Genomic DNA, 18,484 nt, shown 5'->3' on the forward strand with positions numbered 1-18,484 from the left:
GCATAATGAAGCAGACTGTCATCAGCTATCGCTTCAATCCCCAATCTCCTTTTAATTACCAAGAATCCTCACAACCACAACCTGGCAGACCAGCTGAACAGCACTTTAAACATAGTGGGCATTCATTAAATATTTACTGCCTGGCTGAACCTGGCCCATCGAGCATATTAATGCTCAGCAATTAATAACAATAAAGACAAGTACATGTACCATTTGCATGACAATTCTATATAAGGAACGGAGAAGCAGGATGATCACATAATTTATATCCAAATCAAGGACTTTTTGAGTGAAAGGGGGCACTGTTAAAAACGGTGCCAGAACTATGGCTAAACAGACACCGAGGTAGGCAAACGAAGACAATTCCATCCTAGTGATTTTTATTTTCACACGGGTCATTGAGCTTACAGCAATGCTATAAGGCAGGTGCATTATTCCTACGTTAAAGATAAGGAAACGAAGGCCGAGACACGTGGAACGACCTGCTTAGACTGGTGAAGTGGAAGAGCCTGGATTTTAAGCCCCAGACGGTCTGCCTGGCTTCTGGGCCCACACTCACTTGACCTGCCTACAGGTGCTAACCTAACCAGTCAGGGAATAGGATGAACTCTGGAAGGGCAGCAACTGCACTCCTGTCAAAATGGTCATGCTCAGTTCCAGAGACAGGAGCCCAAAGGGTGGATGCCATGTACGTAGCCAGAAAGGCAAAAGACCAAAGGATGAGCCTACTTAGAAATTTTTCACATGGCCTTCAAGATCCCCCTGTAATTACATTTGCAGTGTATTAAAAGAAAAGTTGATCTGTTAGCAGAGGGCAACACCGTAAAATTAACTGTAGAACTTATACAATGCTTACTACATGGAATGCCACTTAAATGCACTAGCTGCCAGTACTGTCCTTTATTTATTTATTTTTGGATGAGGACACAGAGCCACAGAGAGGTTAAATAACCTGTTCATCAGCATACACGTAATTACTAAATAGAGCCAGGATCTGAACCCAGGCAGTCTGGCTCCAGTTTATGTTATTAACTTTACATTATACTGCCTCTCAACTGTGTTTTTGCCAATATTAAGACTTTTCAGGTAAATAAAATGCCAGCAAATCGAAAGGCATGAAAAAAAATGAAGGAAAACATTATGATTGTCCTTCCTTACAATACAAGCATACTTTGTCAATATGCTCTAAAATGGTCTTTTTCCCCCATTTTTTCCCAGGTGGATTTTTTTTTTTCATTTCTCAGTTCTCCTCTATTTCATGTCTTCCCTCCAAAAACTTAAGAATAAAGCATTTGACTAGTTTTATTGCGCTATTTGCTTTATTGTGGTGGTCTGGAACGAAACCTGCAGTATCTCCGTGGTACGCCTGCCTGTAACTAACATGCACGCTGCCTGGCTCTAACTTTTCTGCACAATATAACCCTTGTGCCCAGAGGCCATGGTAACACAGTGGGGACTTGAATCTAGAAGGATATCACTAAAGGAAAGAGGCCGCACTACATGGTATGTAGACAGCAATTCTCTAGTTGAGGCTGCAAAGCTTTCCATCACATAGTTTCACATAGTTGTATATTCGTTGCTATGAAAGATTCAAAGAAACGTGGGCAGAAAGAGGATGAAGTTGCTTTTGTTGAAAACTTACGGTAAGAGCCATCTGAGCTAATTTCATCACTTATAACTAGGCAGGTAATCTGGGAATAAGGTAAAGGATTGTTCTGATTATAAGGACTAACAATCATTCCAATGAACTTGGCACCGCCTCTGGAGAAGTAACTCTACAATTCAAAGGAAAGTAAAATTAGTCTTGACTACATAAATTTAAAAATCAGTATTTACCCATAGCAACATCTTAAAAAACGAATGGAGAAAAAAGGAGCACCAAAGTGTGTTAAAAACTTCACATCCAAACAGCAACTAAATGAAATATACTATATATCATTCCACACTCTAAATTTTTCAGGTCAAAATGTACTCAACCCAACCAGAAATGATCCTTAAAAATATGACCTGGCCTGAAAATCTGTATTTACCATGAATATGTCTACAAATTATTTTCACTACCCTTCAGCTATAATCTTTATCAATATGGTAATAATAGCTGCCTATAGCAAAAACATACACCTATCAAACATAAAATGTTGGAACAAAAGTTTGTTTTTTCCAGAGATGCAAAATAGACTGCTTCTGGTTATTTCACTTGTACCCAGTCCCTGTACTAGTTGTTCCCATCAATTTTTAGAGGCTCTGGGAGTAATTATCACTGTCACTTAGATGGCTTGTCTGTACTAAATAGCTGATTTTCCAAATGTTTAAATAAACATACATTACCCCTGTAATCAGAAAAAATACAAAGTTATTTCAAAACTCCAGATGTAAATAATATTAGAAATTCAATACTTCGCTAGAAATGTTAGAAGTATATTCATAGAGGGCGCTTGGGTGGCCCAGTCAGTTAAGCGTCAGACTTCAGCTCAGGTCACGATCTCACAGTCTGTGAGTTCGAGCCCCGCGTCAGGCTCTGTGCTGACAGCTCAGAGCCTGGAGCCTGCTTCGGATTCTGTGTCTCCCTCTCTCTCTGCCCCTCCCCTGCTCATGCTCTGTCTCTCAAAAATGAATAAACGTTAAAAAAAAAAAAGTATATTTATATAATAGAATAGAAAGCAACGAGAGGAGAGAAAACGTGCATACATGCAAGACCTAGAGGCACACCTGGTATTTGGCTTGAGTGTCAATATCTCGTAAAGAAGGATTTGGATCAAAGGCAGGATGAGAATGATACCACCCAATTACACGATAGCCTCTCACAGCCAAGGTTTCTGAGGCCTGTGTTTGTGACACAGGATCCATCTCACACTGCAGTCCTGTACTCAGACTGTTACATGGTTCTGCTGCACAGACCTATAAAAGATTAATCCTTACATGGTTACACTGAATCCCGTTAATTCTATCACTTTAATGTTTTAGTTCTTTCATACATAGATACAGAGGCTTTTTTTAGGCCACGTCTTTTATCCGACAGTATCACAGGCAGCCTTTAGCCTGCAAATGAATTACACTTCAAAAGTGATTCGATGTAGGAACTCAGAATCCACTTTTCCACTCAGACAAGGCCATAATAATTGTTAGTTTTCCAGGCCAGCCCATATAATACCTGCACATACAAAGTCTTTCAATGAGTCCTATTATTTATGATAATAATTTCAACAAAGCGATGCATGCCAAGTTTCAACGATAAGGTTGCTGCATGGTTCCTGGCCTCTTAAGAGTAGTTGTAGCATTTTACTGGTGAAGGCAACGAGGAGGCGAGGCCTGGCCGTGCTCCCTCTTTCTTGATGGTAAAAGGAAACAGGTACTCAATATATGGAATGTTAATTTACTCCTGGGAATATCCAGCCCACACTGGCATATTCTCATTTATATCACAGGTAATTCCATTTTAATTATATCCACTGAGATCTATAAAAATATTTGGTATGGCAGCAGGACTAAATGATTTTAAAAAATATTTAAGAGCAAGAACTTACTTCAACTATCTTATCAACTTCTGAGTATCTTCCTCCTAATAGACCAATCACTTCTGCCATAGAAACATGAGCATGCTGAAAAGAAATACAAAATAGACTTAGCCCAAACATACAAATCCATCTGACAAAAAATCAGAATAAAGCTCACTTATACATAGGAGAATCATTTGTAAGTATGGTAACCGGGCATTGCAGAGGAATCAGACACTAGGCTCACTACACAATGACTTGGGATTTCAATCTATCTGCGCTGCCAGCTAAGAAGCTTTGAACCAAACACTCAAAGATGTCATTATTTAATTTACAAAATGAAGACACCATTTGCTTTCCTCACTCAGGACCCTAAAGATAAAAAGTAAAAGTCACTCCTGGTAGTCCTACAAAAAACATCCTCTAGAAAAACATCCAAAACCAACACAGCTACTGGAGGTCTCAGTAACTTAGTGCAAACAAGGAACCTCCAAGTGGTAGGAGTTGTGCTTTGCTGCAGTTATCTAGAAGGCAGCAGACAAAGGATGCCAGGAAATTAAAACAGGGTTAATGATGATAAACAGTCTGCAAAAACTCACATTAATTTATTTTCTCTAAAATATGGAAACATGCAATTGTTTGGCTTTTCTCCAAAAGAAAAGACTTATTTTTAGACTCCTTGTAAAAGAGGATAGTTAAGATCCAAAATACACGTCTTCCATACTCTCTCTTAAGCCTGCAATAAAAATACACAAGAATAGAAATCAGAGTAAGTAAACACAATAGATTATCCTTACCAAATCCATTATTAAAAGTGCTTCTGAAGCCACTTTCACCTGAAATGGCTCCTGAAATATAAAAAAAAAAAAAAAAAAAATGGGGGAGCATAAAAATAGAGATTTTATTCCTCCTCACTGGAATGTCCACCCTTTTCTTCTTTACCTATCACACCAAGTTCTCATCACCAACCAAGGCTCAGCACAAATCCGAGATTTTTACAAATATTATCATTCAAAATCCTAGCATGGAGAAATTCTCTTTCATTTCCCATCTGCATCACTCATCTGACCCATAAGGTACCTTGCCTCGTCCAATCTTTCACATACATATATGCCTTGCACACAAAGGAAAAGAAATACTTCCTGTCTGACAGAAGGGCATGGTTTATGGCCATTTAGTGATGCATAAATAGTACCTGCTTTTCTTCACTGAAAGAATGACAAGGTATCAGTTGGAAGGGATCAAATGAGCTGAAAAAGAAAAAAAAATCATTTCTAATATAATCTCAATGACAAGATCAGGAAAATAACATTCACTTAAATTTGAAAATGTGTATCAATAATCTAAATCTAGATTCTCAGAAAAATACTAAGCGAGGGGAATTTCTTAGGACATCCCATATAACTCTGCTGAGTTTTGGACTTGATTTAAAAAATGGGAAATGACAGGGCCTTTGGGAGAAAGTAGTTGTTGCCTTAGTTTCTTTTAACACCCAAAGAGAAGAACGTTGTACCCACACATGTGTCCTAAACTGAAAGGTTTCAAAAAGTTTGAAGAAAATGTAAACAACTCCCTGACATGACATGGTAAAAAAAAGTTTCAAGAAGAAAGTTCTCAAAAACACTTGTCAGTACAGTATCAGCACAGGGTAGGGACTCAAATATTTGTTGAATGAATGGCAATGGTTCTACTAAAGAAATTAATGCATATGAAAAGTTCAATGATAAACTTGTATTTTAAAATAAAAAAGTTAGGGGCAGGTGAGTGTCTCAGTAGGTTAAGCATCCGACTTCAGCTCAGGTCATGATCTGGCAGTTCTCTTGAGTTGGAGCCCCCACGTCAGGTTCTGTGCTGACAGCTCAGAGCCTGAAGCCTGCTTCAGATTCTGTGTCTCCCTCTCTCTCTGCACCTCCCTCATTTGCACTGTCTCTCTCTCTCAAAAAGAAACATTAAAAAAAAATGAAAAAAAAAATGAGAAAGTTAAAAAAAAAAGACAAAAAGAGGGGCACATAAACAAGGGTAGATAAAAAAGCATGTATTAATCTGAGAGCAATATTAGAAAGGCTTTGAGCAGTAAAGAACTGAACTCTGAGGAAGATATCAAGAATAAGGTTTCTTTAGGCTATGGTCAGAGAAAGAAAAAAACAAGGAATATATGTTCATGTTAACACAACCAGAAAAGAGCAGGACTATTTAGCTCCTATTCTACCAGAGACTGTTAGTGTCAGCAATTCAGACACTTTGTACTCCAAGTGCCTAGAACAGTGCCTGATACATAGTACGCATTTTTTCAGAAATATAAGATGAATGAAGAGGAAAGATCTTCAAGTAAAAAAGTGCTTCATCAACACGAAAAAAAAGAACACGAAGACAGCATATGCATCCCAGAGCAATGAAGAACCATGTGAAACCCACTGACCTTTTTGGAGGAACTGTTCAGAATGGAAAAATTATTGGAGGGCTACAAATAGGCAATTTTGGGCTTTATTTTCTTAAACAAAAAAAGCAGACTTTGGGAGCAGAGGAATTAAATGTGAATATTGAGAAAATTCTGGAAAAGATTATTCAACAGCTGATTTTGAGCCTTTAGCAAGTGAAGAGAGGACTACTAAGGGTAATAATGGATTCATGAAAATATATGTCATGATAAGTAAATCTAAATTTCATTTTTTTTTAATGTTTTTTTAATGTTTATTTTTGACAGAGATAGAGCGCAAGCAAGGGTGGGCCACAGAGACAGACAGACAGACAGACAGACAGACAAAGAAATCTTAAGAGGCTCCACGCTCTGAGTTGTCAGCACACAGCCAGACACGGGGCTCGAACCCACGAACCATGAGATCATGACCTGAGCCGAAGTCAGATACTTAACCGACTGAGCCACCCAGGTGCCCCTAAATTTCATTTTTGATAGAACTGATCTGCTAGAAGCTAGCAGACTCATAAAGATTCAAATATATTTTGTCTGAATGTAAGCAAGACATCTACTATGATTTTTCTTCTGCACAAGATGAAAAATCATAAGTCAACTGTGGCAATGTATAGCTGATGGAACAATGATGTCTGAGGCTTTCCCTTATTCCAGTTAAACATTTTAAGCAGTGATCAAAGGCAGAAGAGGTAAGCTTACTGAAATGTTGACTCAAATCTATGAAGGCTAATATAAGAAAAGTGGAGCTGGATTCAGATTGTGACAAACTGGAACAATGACTTGGAAATCACAATAAATATGTCTCATGCTGAGATTCAGAAAAGCAAATGTCTGGATACTAGATAAGGAGTCCTAGCTTATGGATGACGATATTTTTTTACATAGTTCATATTATTTTACTCTCACAACAACTGTAGGTTTTAATTTTTCTTTTAGAGAGGGAATATATAATGTAATGTTAGCAGTATGGATTTTTTTTTTTTTAATTTTTTTTTCCAACGTTTTTATTTATTTTTGGGACAGAGAGAGACAGAGCATGAACGGAGGAGGGGCAGAGAGAGAGGGAGACACAGAATCGGAAACAGGCTCCAGGCTCTGAGCCATCAGCCCAGAGCTTGACGCGGGGCTCGAACTCCCGGACCGCGAGATCGTGACCTGGCTGAAGTCGGACGCTTAACCGACTGAGCCACCCAGGCGCCCCAGCAGTATGGATTCTTAAGTCTGACTGCCTGGATTAAATCACAGCTCCATCACTAACAAGCATGAGCAAGTTTGTTTCCTCATGAATGATATTATTAACTACTGCACAGGGTGGTTATGGGGATTAAATGAGTTAATATATACAAAGTGCTTAAAGCATAGTCAACAGTCTTAGCTATTATAGTTATTATTTTATGAATGAGCACTGAAGGCTTAAGGCTTTACATAACTTACCTAGGGACTTACACTTGGTTAAACATCAGGGCTCTTTCACTGAAAATGACCTGGGGACATTCTTAGATATCTTATTTTAAAAGGGACACTGGTGAAACCATAATCTATTTCTGCATCTACAGAAAGTGAGGGTCCAGAAAACCAAGACATTTAACTTATTTGGTGACTCTTAACTGTTATGTTACAAATAACAGATTAAAAAAAAACAAAAACAAAAACAACCACACACACACACACACACACACACACACACACACACAAATCCCCAAAAACCTTGCTAACAATCAGCACCAACCAAAGAAAGCACTAGTCGTTTCATGAGGTTACCTATTTATAATGTCTAAGGAGTTGAATGACCACCTGTTATAATCAAGCCCCCTTTACAACATATGTTGGATCCTATAGTCACTAAACCTATAAATTCAAAACTTTTGCTCAAGCTCTTCCAAACTGGTAATCAGTGAAATAAAAAATCTCAAAAATTCTAGTAGCATTTAAAAAAAAAATTTTTTTTAATGTTTTTATTTATTTTTTTGAGACAGAGAGAGACAGAGAGAGACAGAGCATGAGCTGGGGAGGGGCAGAGAGAGAGGGAGACACAAGCATCTGAAACAGGCTCCAGGCTCTGAGCTGTCAGCACAGAGTCCGACGTGGGGCTCGAACTCATAGAGTGTGAGATCATGACCTGAGCTGAAGTCAGACACTTAACAGACTGAGCCACCCAGGCGCCCCATCTAGTAGTATTTTTAAACTTAATATGAATAATATGTTGCTAATCAGGTATTTTTTCCATACATTCCTAATCATTGGTGATAAGTTAAAAAAAATTACATGTGTAAAACACTATACCTTTTTGTTGGTCTTGGTACTTTTGAGGATTTAACAGATTTACATTTTTCCTCTTTTCTTCTCGCCAATTCCTCGGCAGAGAGATGCTAAAACAGAAAACCACCACTTGATCAACCAGTCCATCAGCCGCTGACAGGCAGAATCAATAATCATAAAGAATACTCTTTAACACCATAATTAAAGGCAGGTGAGAACAGGATAGACTATGTTGATGGAGATGTACCTCCTTCTTTCTACTAACAAATTGCAATGCTAGATAATATATTAAAAAATTGTTCCAAAATCTACAGCCACACCAAACTTAAAAACCTCAGAATCACCTGAGTCCCTCCTTTTACTTATTTCCCATTTCTAGTCATCAAATCCTATTGTGTTGTTTTCTTTCCCAACAGGGAGACAGCGCAGCATAATGATAAGGAGTACAGATTCTGGAGACAGAATGCCTCGCTCTGCTACTTACTGGATGACCCTGGCCAAATTACTGAAGCTTTCTGTGCTTTAGTTTCCTTATCTTTAAAATGGGAACAAAAATAGTAATAATAACAGTGTCATGATGTCATCGTGATGATGCGTTAATGTTTATAAAACACTAGAAGAGGGTTGGACACATACATAATAAGTCCTACATAAGTACAAAATTAATCTTTTCATTCCATTTCTACTATCATTCTTACACTTTAGCCCAAATAACTAGGCACCTTTTCCAGAATATGTCTGGTATTTTCCCACATCTCTACCTTTGTTTATGCTGCTCCCTTAGCCTGGAATGCCCTCACCTACTTTTCTACATTTTGAGACTGTCCTGCTAATCCCTCAAGTCACATCTTCTGTGAAACCTTCTCTCATCACACACACCCCTTGGGGAAGACCTGACATTTCTTAAGATCAACCTTATGGAACTTAACACAGGTTTCATCTTTCCTACTAGAAACTACAGAAGTTCTTTCTAGGCAGGAATCATGCGTTACTAATGTTGTGCCTAGATTAGAGATTAAGTGAGGCTAGGGACAGGGAATGGGGAAGAGAAAAAGAGGAGAACGTTTTCTTTTTGTTTTGTTTTTGTACTGAAACTCAAGAGGAAAACTAAAATTTACTGAGTAATTGGTATACGCAAGGCTTATTAAGTAACCTAGTACTAGAATCTTCATACATTTTATTCCATTTACTTCACTTAATTCTCATAACAATTCTTGGACAGAGGTATTATTCACACTCCATAGACAAAAACCTGAATTTCAGTGAGGTTAAGAAACTGCTCAAGGTAAGAAAGCCAGTAAGTACACATTCACACATTCTTTCCATTCTACTGCACTGGGTGTTCACAAATAAATTCTATAGATACAGAACTTATACACACACACACATTCGTCACCCATGTTTCTTTTCAGAACCACAGTTTTTATTGGTAGGAATGACACTTTAGTATTTGTAATTCAATTTATGTCTAATGCTTGGGACAATATTTTAATTGGTATATCAGAACATCATTCTATAAATAAATGTTTACTAAAATGAATTAGGCATACCAACTTCCTGGCACCTTGGCAGATATTCTTGAGCTAGAGACCAGAATACAGAGAATAGACAAAATTTGGAAAACGAATCCAACTCCTAGTTAATTGCACCAATGCCTTCTATTTTGTTGTTTATTGGTGACTTCTAGACACATTAACATGGGACGGATACACACACGCACACACAAGTGTAATATATGTGACATTAAGACATACATATATAAATGACGGAACAACTTTTAGTGATGACCTATCTGCTAAGGTCAAAGTTACCTCAAAGGTTTGTCCTTCTAAGTCTTTTGCATCACACCAATTTCCCCATGGGTCTCGGACCCTACGTCTCCTTGTGCGCTGTGATAAGATTAAAATGAAGCAAAAGGTAACAAGATTAACCTGGGGAAATCACAGCACAATACACAAAGCCAAAATGATATTTAAAAAAAATCAGTTAATTTCTCCATTAAAATACTGTAATCCCTGATCAGCATTGCCTGACTAAATTTTATTTTATTAATTTATGTTTAATAGTTTGCACTCTGCTCAGAAATAAATCAGTAATGATTTTCTGAATTTTACCTGGATTTCTTATTGAATTTTCATTTCTTATCGCCACTGAGAAACTAAAATACTAGGACAAAAAATATTTTTAAGATTAAAAAGAACCACCAAGAAAATGACTTCCCTTTCAACCACTTGTGGTAGAAAACTTGCAAGAACGCGTAGCAAGAGGTAGAATATTAAAACTAGAAGCAAAATTACATCTCAGCCTCAGAAAGGGAAAGACTGCCTAGTGGATGCAATAAAAACAATAAAACATTATGAAATTAGTTGACAAGATTACTAATATCTAGTTTTATAAACCCCAACACTGAAGCCTTTAAAACAGACTGTTCAAGGGCGCCTGGGTGGCTCAGTCAGTTAAGTGTCCAACTCTTGATTTCGGCTCAGGTCATGATCTCATAGATGTGAGACTGAGCCCCATGTCAGGCTCTGTGCTGGGCATGGTGGAGGCTCCTTAAGATTCTCTCTCTCCCTCCCTCAGTTCTTCCCAGCTTGCACTCTCTCCCTCTCTTTCTCTCAAAACAAAAGAACAAACAAACAAACAAACAAACAAAAAAGACTGGCTCAGATGCCAGTGTTTGAGTGGCACCTTTTCCAGCAACTGTATCTAAATACATCCTTTCTTATAAAAGTAAATCTAGGTAGGCAGAAATGGTTAACAGCCTAAATACGCTAAGAAAAATGTCCACTCTGTTATCTATACGTTTCTTCATTTACCTCACCTATTACCAATCTACTTTATTAGTAAAACCAACGAGATCACACCATGACTCTGCCTTTTAAGAGACTTGTAGATCACTCACCTTTAAAATAAGATTCACAAATTGTAAGATACTGTAAAACTCCCTAACTTCAAGAATTAAAAAAGAAAGGCTACAATAGTTTGGATAGCTATTCCAAGAAGCTGAATCTTAACCTAAGACTTTTTAGCTAAACAAAGTAACTGAAAGAAAAAGGAGCTTAGCTGTATGGCTGTAAAAGACACACTAGACTTAGAAACCGGAACCAAGAATTCTAAGGCCACGCGAGCAAAGTACGACGCTTCCGTGTCAAGTCTGCCAGCGAATTACAAGGTGTTTTGGTTTTTGCCTTATAAACTAACATGACACTGAATAGAAACCAGAAAAGTAAATGGCTAAGGTGACATACAAGAGAAAACACGTTCTTCCACTCACTGTCCATGTGTTTAACAGGTGGCTAGAAGGGGGCACACCTTAGATGACAGGTGAACACTTACCATAGACTGCAGACGCTGTGCAAGCTGGTATGCTTCCGCCGCATCTTTTCGGTCCCTGGCTCGTGCTTTGTCAACTGGTTGTGGCCTGTTGTACACAGCCTGTTCTATTGGAATTCGGGAAAAATAAAACAGTCTATTATTTTCTGAAACTCACTCGTTCAATAGGAAGGCACACCTATACTGACTGGAAGTTGTAAGCCAATTTCTAAGTTTTGTTATACCTAAGCTTCTATCTTAATTCTGCAATTACTTGGCAGTCTCACGTAAAACTAACACTCTTAAGGAAATCTCAGTAAAATGGGATATTCAAGAAATGGGTAATTTAATTTCTAATTAAACGACTGCTAAGCTCACTTTGCTGAATTCAGAGGTCTAACACAGAAAACGTGATTTCATTTTTTTTTAGTGGCTGTGGAAGCTGCGACCCCTTAGTTTTCCTGAGCAGCCAGTCCCAAGATACAGTGCCTGGGGAAACAGACACCGAAATGAAAAACAGACCACAGGGCAGACTGTAAATTCTCTCTACAAGATAAATAAATAATCTCTGATAGGAGATTTTCTGGTTAGCTGTCTTCTCAAAGACAGAACATATTCTTCTGAAACCATGGGTTACAAAGTTCTAATTACCTATCCAATTACCTTATCACAACTATGGTTATTAACTTTCTTCAAAATGTTTGTGTCAAGTTAATTCAATAAAGGTGAAAAATACATTCAAAATCATGCATATTTGAGAAAAACTAGGGTGAAAGAAACTTTCTTCCGTGAAAAATATTTTGGCACTTTTATTACATTTAAGTGTAGAGGCTCATAAATTATTTCCTTTACTTAAACACTGCTAGACAGTATTTCTAGCATTAATACAGATTTTGCATATTGAATGGGCTACTATCAGACTTTTCTTAAAATGACGTTACTTGTACTTGACAAAGAGCTTCACTGTTAAATTATTTCTCCCACTTAGAGAGTATTTTTCCTTTTCATACCACCAATTTTCACTGTAGGTTACAGGAAAATGTAGCTTAATCAACAGAAATCTGTTTTACAAAAAAACTTAGTAATACAGTTATTCCATATTATAGCATCTTTCTGAATTCTGCATCTACACTAAATCTGCTTGAATTCTAACCATCAAGGAAGTTAACGGGTGCTCTAAGGATAAAAAGTGTTGAGTAAAAGATGTTGTTGGGTTTTTATTTTTACCACATCCAAAATTGATTGCTCCTATCAACTCGAGGTATGTATGAATCCGTCCAATACAATTAACATCCCCACAGTTCTTCAGGCCAGGACGTACTGAGGTCTTATTTAAGTATTTCGGTTTGCATATCTCCCTAATTAAGAGATGGAAGTACAGTTATTTTGGATAAATAAAAACATGAAAAAAGATTTCTGGGGAAAACTTTTAATATTTGAAATATCTTAAAAATTTACCCCCTCTCAATCTGTAAATGTGTAGTAAAAACAATGCTAATACATGATACCCAACTGTACTTTTTCCTGAAATTACCTTTAAATGATACAATAACTTACAAGTATAATGTGATTTTTATTAACTATTATTTTTTTCCCATATGAAATGCCATAGATTCCAGTTATCCCAGGATTTTAAAGTTAGAGATTTTGTCAACAGATCCAAATTCAAGCTTCAAGAATAAAAAGGGCACTCTGACAACATATCTAAAGTATTTGGTATTAGACTTTTCTAATTTTTAATATATTACTAAGGTTCGTCCACTTTCACTTTGCTGGGCAGTATCTTTTAATTATAAGCTACCTTATAAATGCTTGAAAGTTTTATACCGGTTTTTAATCATTAGGCCAATAAATAAGAGTAAGCACTCTCAGTGGAAAACAGAAATATTAATATTATAGAGGATTTCCAAGAAATCAAGAAATGCCCAAAGACTATGAAAAAAATACAAGGTTTACATAATACAGTTCATATTTACTGAATGTACTTATTGTACCATGGCAGATAGAGTTTAAGAGTAGTGGAGAACTTAATAATAGCAGCAAACAGTTTCCGAGTGCTTATGCCAGTACTAACAGTTACACAACCTTGATCCTCACAACAGTTCTACGAAGTAGATTTTATTATTCTTATTTTAGAGATAAGGAAGCAAAAAGTCAAAGGAATTAAAGTACTTATTTGAGGAAGTTAAAGTCAAGATTTACATACAGACATTATAGACATATCATGTATTCAGACATATCATGTAACAGGATTTCTTATTGAATCTTTATTTTATTCCACAAATATTTACTTTGCATCTTACATACCGGGCACTGTCTAGGCACTAAGGATACAGACATGAATATAAAGCTCCCGACTTTACATGCTAATGGGAGGATATATAGGGGCGCCTGGGTGGCTCAGTCAGTGAGGTATCTGACTTTGGCTCAGCTCATGACCTCATGGGTCATGAGGTCAAGCCCCATGTAGGGCTCTGTGCTGACAGCTCAGAGCCTGAAGCCTGCTTCAGATTCTGTGTCTTCCTCTCTCTCTCTCTGTCCCTCCTCTGCTCTGCCTCTTTCTCTCTCTCAAAAATAAAATTAAAAAAAAATTTAATGGGAGAATATGACTAATATATATTACATATTAATATATTGCTTGTAATCTTATATTAATATATAATTAATTATATATATAGCAGGAAGTGCTAGGAAGAAACAGTAAGAAGGATAAAGGGATAGAGAGACAAACAGGCACAGACTACTTCAGAGAGGGTGTTTAGGGAAGGCCTGCCTAAGCAGAAACCAAATTTAAAATCATACATTCTACAGACATTCAGTGAGGGCAAGAAGTAATTTGTGATATGGCAGGGTATCAGAAATGCCATTGAAAAGATGAGATTTCAGTGTTTTCACTTCAGTTCAGTGTGAAAGAAAAGGAAACAAATTGCACAAATGAAGGCAAGAAAACAGGAATGAGCACGGTGTATGTAACAAGCTACCAAAAATCTGTAGCAATCTAAAAACAGTATTGATTTAATTAAAGACTGCCCAAATCGAAAGACTTTAAACAAAGCTCAGCACTAGTTTGGTGCTGAACAAACGGTAAGGCCTCTAAAGATCCCTGTTCGTGATTCATCATGCCAACTTTTCCCCTTAACAAAGAGTGCCTTTTATATTTGCTTAGAACAAGCACTGCCCTAAGCACTAGAGGTGTAACAATGAACACAAAAGACAAAAGTCTGTCCATATGAAGTCTGTATTATCATGGGGAGGGAGAGGGAAGGAAGAGAAGACAATACAGAAATAAAAACGTCGTATCTTCAGTAGTAGTAAGTTCTATGAAGATAAATAGAATACAAACTAAGAGAGTGAGGGGCCGATGTGAGCTATTTTAGATAGGGTGGTCAGTGAAGTCCTCTAATTTCCCTGGAACAGACCTGAGGGGACAACGATGCATGGTTCACCAAGATCTAGAAGGCAGCATGGGGGAAGCATTCAGGGCAGAGTGAAAAAGTCTGAGTCAAGGACCTGAGATGAAGTGTGAAAATTACAAGTCAAGACTGCAGACCCTGAAGTCACCTTCACCTAATGTGACCTGGAACAAGTTCTTTTTCCTCTCTGAGACTCGTTTTTCTCATCTGTAGAATGAGGACGAGTTTGTCAGAACTGGAGATGACTTAAATACATTTAAATGCATTCGGGAGGCATTCAATAACAGTGTTAACTATCTTAAAACATGCCCATAAACAGGGGGTCAGTTGCATGTGTTTTTATGGAAAGGATCCTTTAGCTACAAACAAATCAGGTCTTTTCTTTTAAAACTTTAACTCTTCCACTTTTTTTTTTTTTTAACACCACCTCCAGTCCCCTCTTCTATTTCCGAAGAGAATAGTTTGGAGTTCCTGTTCAAAACACTTCTTTCTCCTTTCACACTGTTCTGTTAAATCACATACTCAAACAACATTTAACTGGTGTTATGACTAAGGCAAATGTCATTAGGAAACTACTGCCGTATAATTTATACTATCTACATAAGTTATTCTGCCTTATTGAGAATTCAAAATTCAAACAAATGAAATCTGATTAAAGTACCATTAAGTCACTCACTGATGATTCACACAGGTAAAAAAAATTTGAGTTATTATTTTCAAGTCCTTCCATTTTGGCCATTCATCCTCTTATTTCCAAAAACAAAATTAGATCTGACTGGTCTTTTTCAATAGTGTCAATCAGGCAATGTGAAATAATGGAGGAAATGACTGACAGAGTTAGGACCTGCTCACAGGTCCTCTTTCTGTCAGTGGCTGGTTATATAATCAAAGGCAGGCCCCTAGACCTCTCCTGACCTTAGAATCTCCCAAACACAGAAAATACCACCTGCCTATTTTACAGGACTGTTGTGAGGAATCAAACAACATAGAAAAGCTTTCTGTAAACCGTTAAGTACTATGCGAATAGCAGCTGTTCCTTATATTTCTTTCCTTTGAGACCACCTTGCCCAGAAATTTTTCTTTTAGCCATCTCAACCATCAAGACAACCACGAGTCAAGAACAAAAATCTTTCTTTTCTGACAAAGCTATTTTAAAAATTAGTCAAATTAATATTGTGTGAGTACTGAAGGTTACGGACAGAATACACATGATTATTTGTTTTCCTTTGGTAATCTTCCAAGGTTATGGCAGAAGTCCTCTGTAAAGATGGCTCTATGCAATTCAGTGTCTCCAGAAGCAGTAACAACAATTATGAATGTCTGGTAATGTCTTAATTAAACTATCACGAAAAATTCAATTTGCAGAGCACTTAGGCTAATAAGGTGGGAAGTTTTTTGGTTTGCGCCCCACCCAATACTAAATAATTCAAATAAAAGGTATTGACAATTCAAAAGATGAACTTTATCTATCAGAAAATTCCCTGTATCCTAATGAAGCTAGATGAAGGGATTACTTTCACATTATGTTACAAGTTCAAAGCTGAAAGTATTTATAGCAATTTAGGAAAAGGTTTCTGTAATCTAGCCACATTTAATGACACTATCCTTTTTTTACCAAAATTTTCTCTTTGTACTTTCAAGTACATGATAAACTAGGAAAGACATTCTCCTTTTCAAGTTTTTTTCTTTCTGTATCTTCCTAACACTGTCCTAAGAAACTGCTTCTTAAAGCAAATTATCCCTTTTTTCCAGGACCAAATACCCTTAATGAATAGACAGATGGGATGAAATAGCTATAGATGACAATATGTACCAAAGCTTTCAAAGAAAACTTCCTTATGAGAAATTTGAAGTCTTGCCTATTAAAATATATTCATATGTTCAAGCTCTCTGCATCACTCGCAATGTAAATGACTAAAACCTCAATAGGCCTCATTAAAATACCCTAGAGTATCAGAAGTTTTAAAACGGTATCTAAAATAGAATTCTTCCTTACCACTGATCCAAAATGTAATTCCTAATTTTCAAATAGCGTTCTGGTGTTTTAGCTTGGCGCCCCTCAAAAAACTCAGGAATTGCTTGTTTTTCTTCTTCTTGAATGGTATTTCTATCTATTTCCACTTCTTGTTCTGGTGGCTTAAGCTCTTCTTCCTCGTGGCTCTCCCCCTCCATTTGGCAGGAAGAATGAAAAAGCATTTCTTCATCACTCAGATCTTCCCGAACTTCACAAAGCTCTGGAGAAGGCAGCTGCCTGGCATCGTCTATTACTCCATTTCCATCATGTTTTTCACAGCTTTTCACCAGTTTATTACATTTCTGATCATTTAATTCAACTGATTTTTTGTCACTAGTGCTCTGTTTTTCAGTCCAAAATGTAATTCCTGAGCTTGAAAGTACTTCTATTTCACCCTGCTTTGTATTCTCAAAATATTCCTTGGAAGATTTAGATATGGAATCTTCCTGGTTGTAAGAAGCAATAAATTCTCCTTGACTGGTTTCATGACTTTTACTATTAGGAATGTTTAATAAGACATCACTGCCAGGAATTTTGGGAGGAGCTTGAGAAGTCACCTCATCTGCCTCATCTGTAATGTCTACTTCTTCATCATCAGATAACTTTTCAATTTTTATAGCATTCAAGTTGGGATCAGCATGTCCCCTTAAACCTGATGGCGTCCAGGCCTTTGTGCCTTCATCTTCATTTTTAATCTGAAGACCACTGCTGCTCTTCTGATGTGGTGTTCCCTTCTCTGGAGCATCCAATTTTACCTTATTAAAAATCAAGATAAAACCCCCATATTAACATTTAAAAATTTAACCACTGGTACATATATGATAAATACAATTATTAAACCGAGTACATGTCAATGGCATACCTTTATTGTGCTTTCCTTCTAAGGACTGATTCACAACTGCACTTTAAATGTAAAATATCATCATTTCAAATTTCCATAAATATATTTGACTCATTTATGGTCTGGTGATTTTATTAATCAAATAATCATGACCTATGTACAACTACACTTGTTTTTCCATTTTAAGTTTAAAATAGGAATTTGGTGTAGATCAACCAGAGAATGAACCAAAAAAAAACAAAAAAACAAAAAAAAAACTGTCATACAAAGGGATTCTTTAAGATATTAAAATATTTTTAATGGCTTAATTCTTAGAATGTCAGATACTTCCACTGATCATTTTTTATAAAGCTAAACAGCTCATTATTTAAAGGAATCTATGTCACATATCTTTATTTAGTAAATTGAAGGTAAATACAGCGATAATAGAAACAACTATTTTTCAAAGGTTCATTTAATAGAGTTCCAGCATTATACAGCTTATAATTTAAAGCATGAAATTATCTTCCATATCTGCTATTATAGACATAAATATCTAGTCAAGGAAAACAACTGTCAATGAATATAAAGGATTTAAAATAAAATCTTTACATAAATGGTTTTTGAAAAATCTTGTACATGACTGACATTCCCAAGGATGACAGCTCCTAAAAAAGAGCTTATTGTGATTCTGTATCACAATAGAACCCCAGGATCCAGTACTTGAAGTTAACTGGCTTA

The 18,484-nt window shown here is 36.7% G+C and overlaps 1 protein-coding gene across 9 annotated transcripts in view; it reads right to left on the reverse strand.

Annotated features, from left to right (window-relative positions):
• Positions 1-18,484, reverse strand: part of MYSM1 (Myb like, SWIRM and MPN domains 1) — a 34,204-nt gene that overhangs the window by 1,886 nt on the left and 13,834 nt on the right. For 8 of the 9 annotated variants that reach the window (XM_019837113.2, XM_019837111.2, XM_019837110.2 and 5 more), the window contains 10 exons: positions 16,906-17,678; positions 12,724-12,854; positions 11,521-11,624; positions 9,996-10,073; positions 8,209-8,294; positions 4,690-4,744; positions 4,292-4,342; positions 3,525-3,599; positions 2,710-2,898; positions 1,643-1,775 (listed from right to left, as the gene is read on the reverse strand). In XM_019837113.2, the coding sequence (XP_019692672.1) occupies positions 1,643-1,775; positions 2,710-2,898; positions 3,525-3,599; positions 4,292-4,342; positions 4,690-4,744; positions 8,209-8,294; positions 9,996-10,073; positions 11,521-11,624; positions 12,724-12,854; positions 16,906-17,678 (1,675 nt within the window). The remainder of the gene's footprint in view (positions 1-1,642; positions 1,776-2,709; positions 2,899-3,524; positions 3,600-4,291; positions 4,343-4,689; positions 4,745-8,208; positions 8,295-9,995; positions 10,074-11,520; positions 11,625-12,723; positions 12,855-16,905; positions 17,679-18,484) is intronic. The other variant, XM_045035918.1, reaches the window with a different exon arrangement.

Source organism: Felis catus, chromosome C1, assembly GCF_018350175.1.
Source record: "Felis catus isolate Fca126 chromosome C1, F.catus_Fca126_mat1.0, whole genome shotgun sequence".
Lineage (NCBI taxonomy): Eukaryota > Metazoa > Chordata > Mammalia > Carnivora > Felidae > Felis > Felis catus.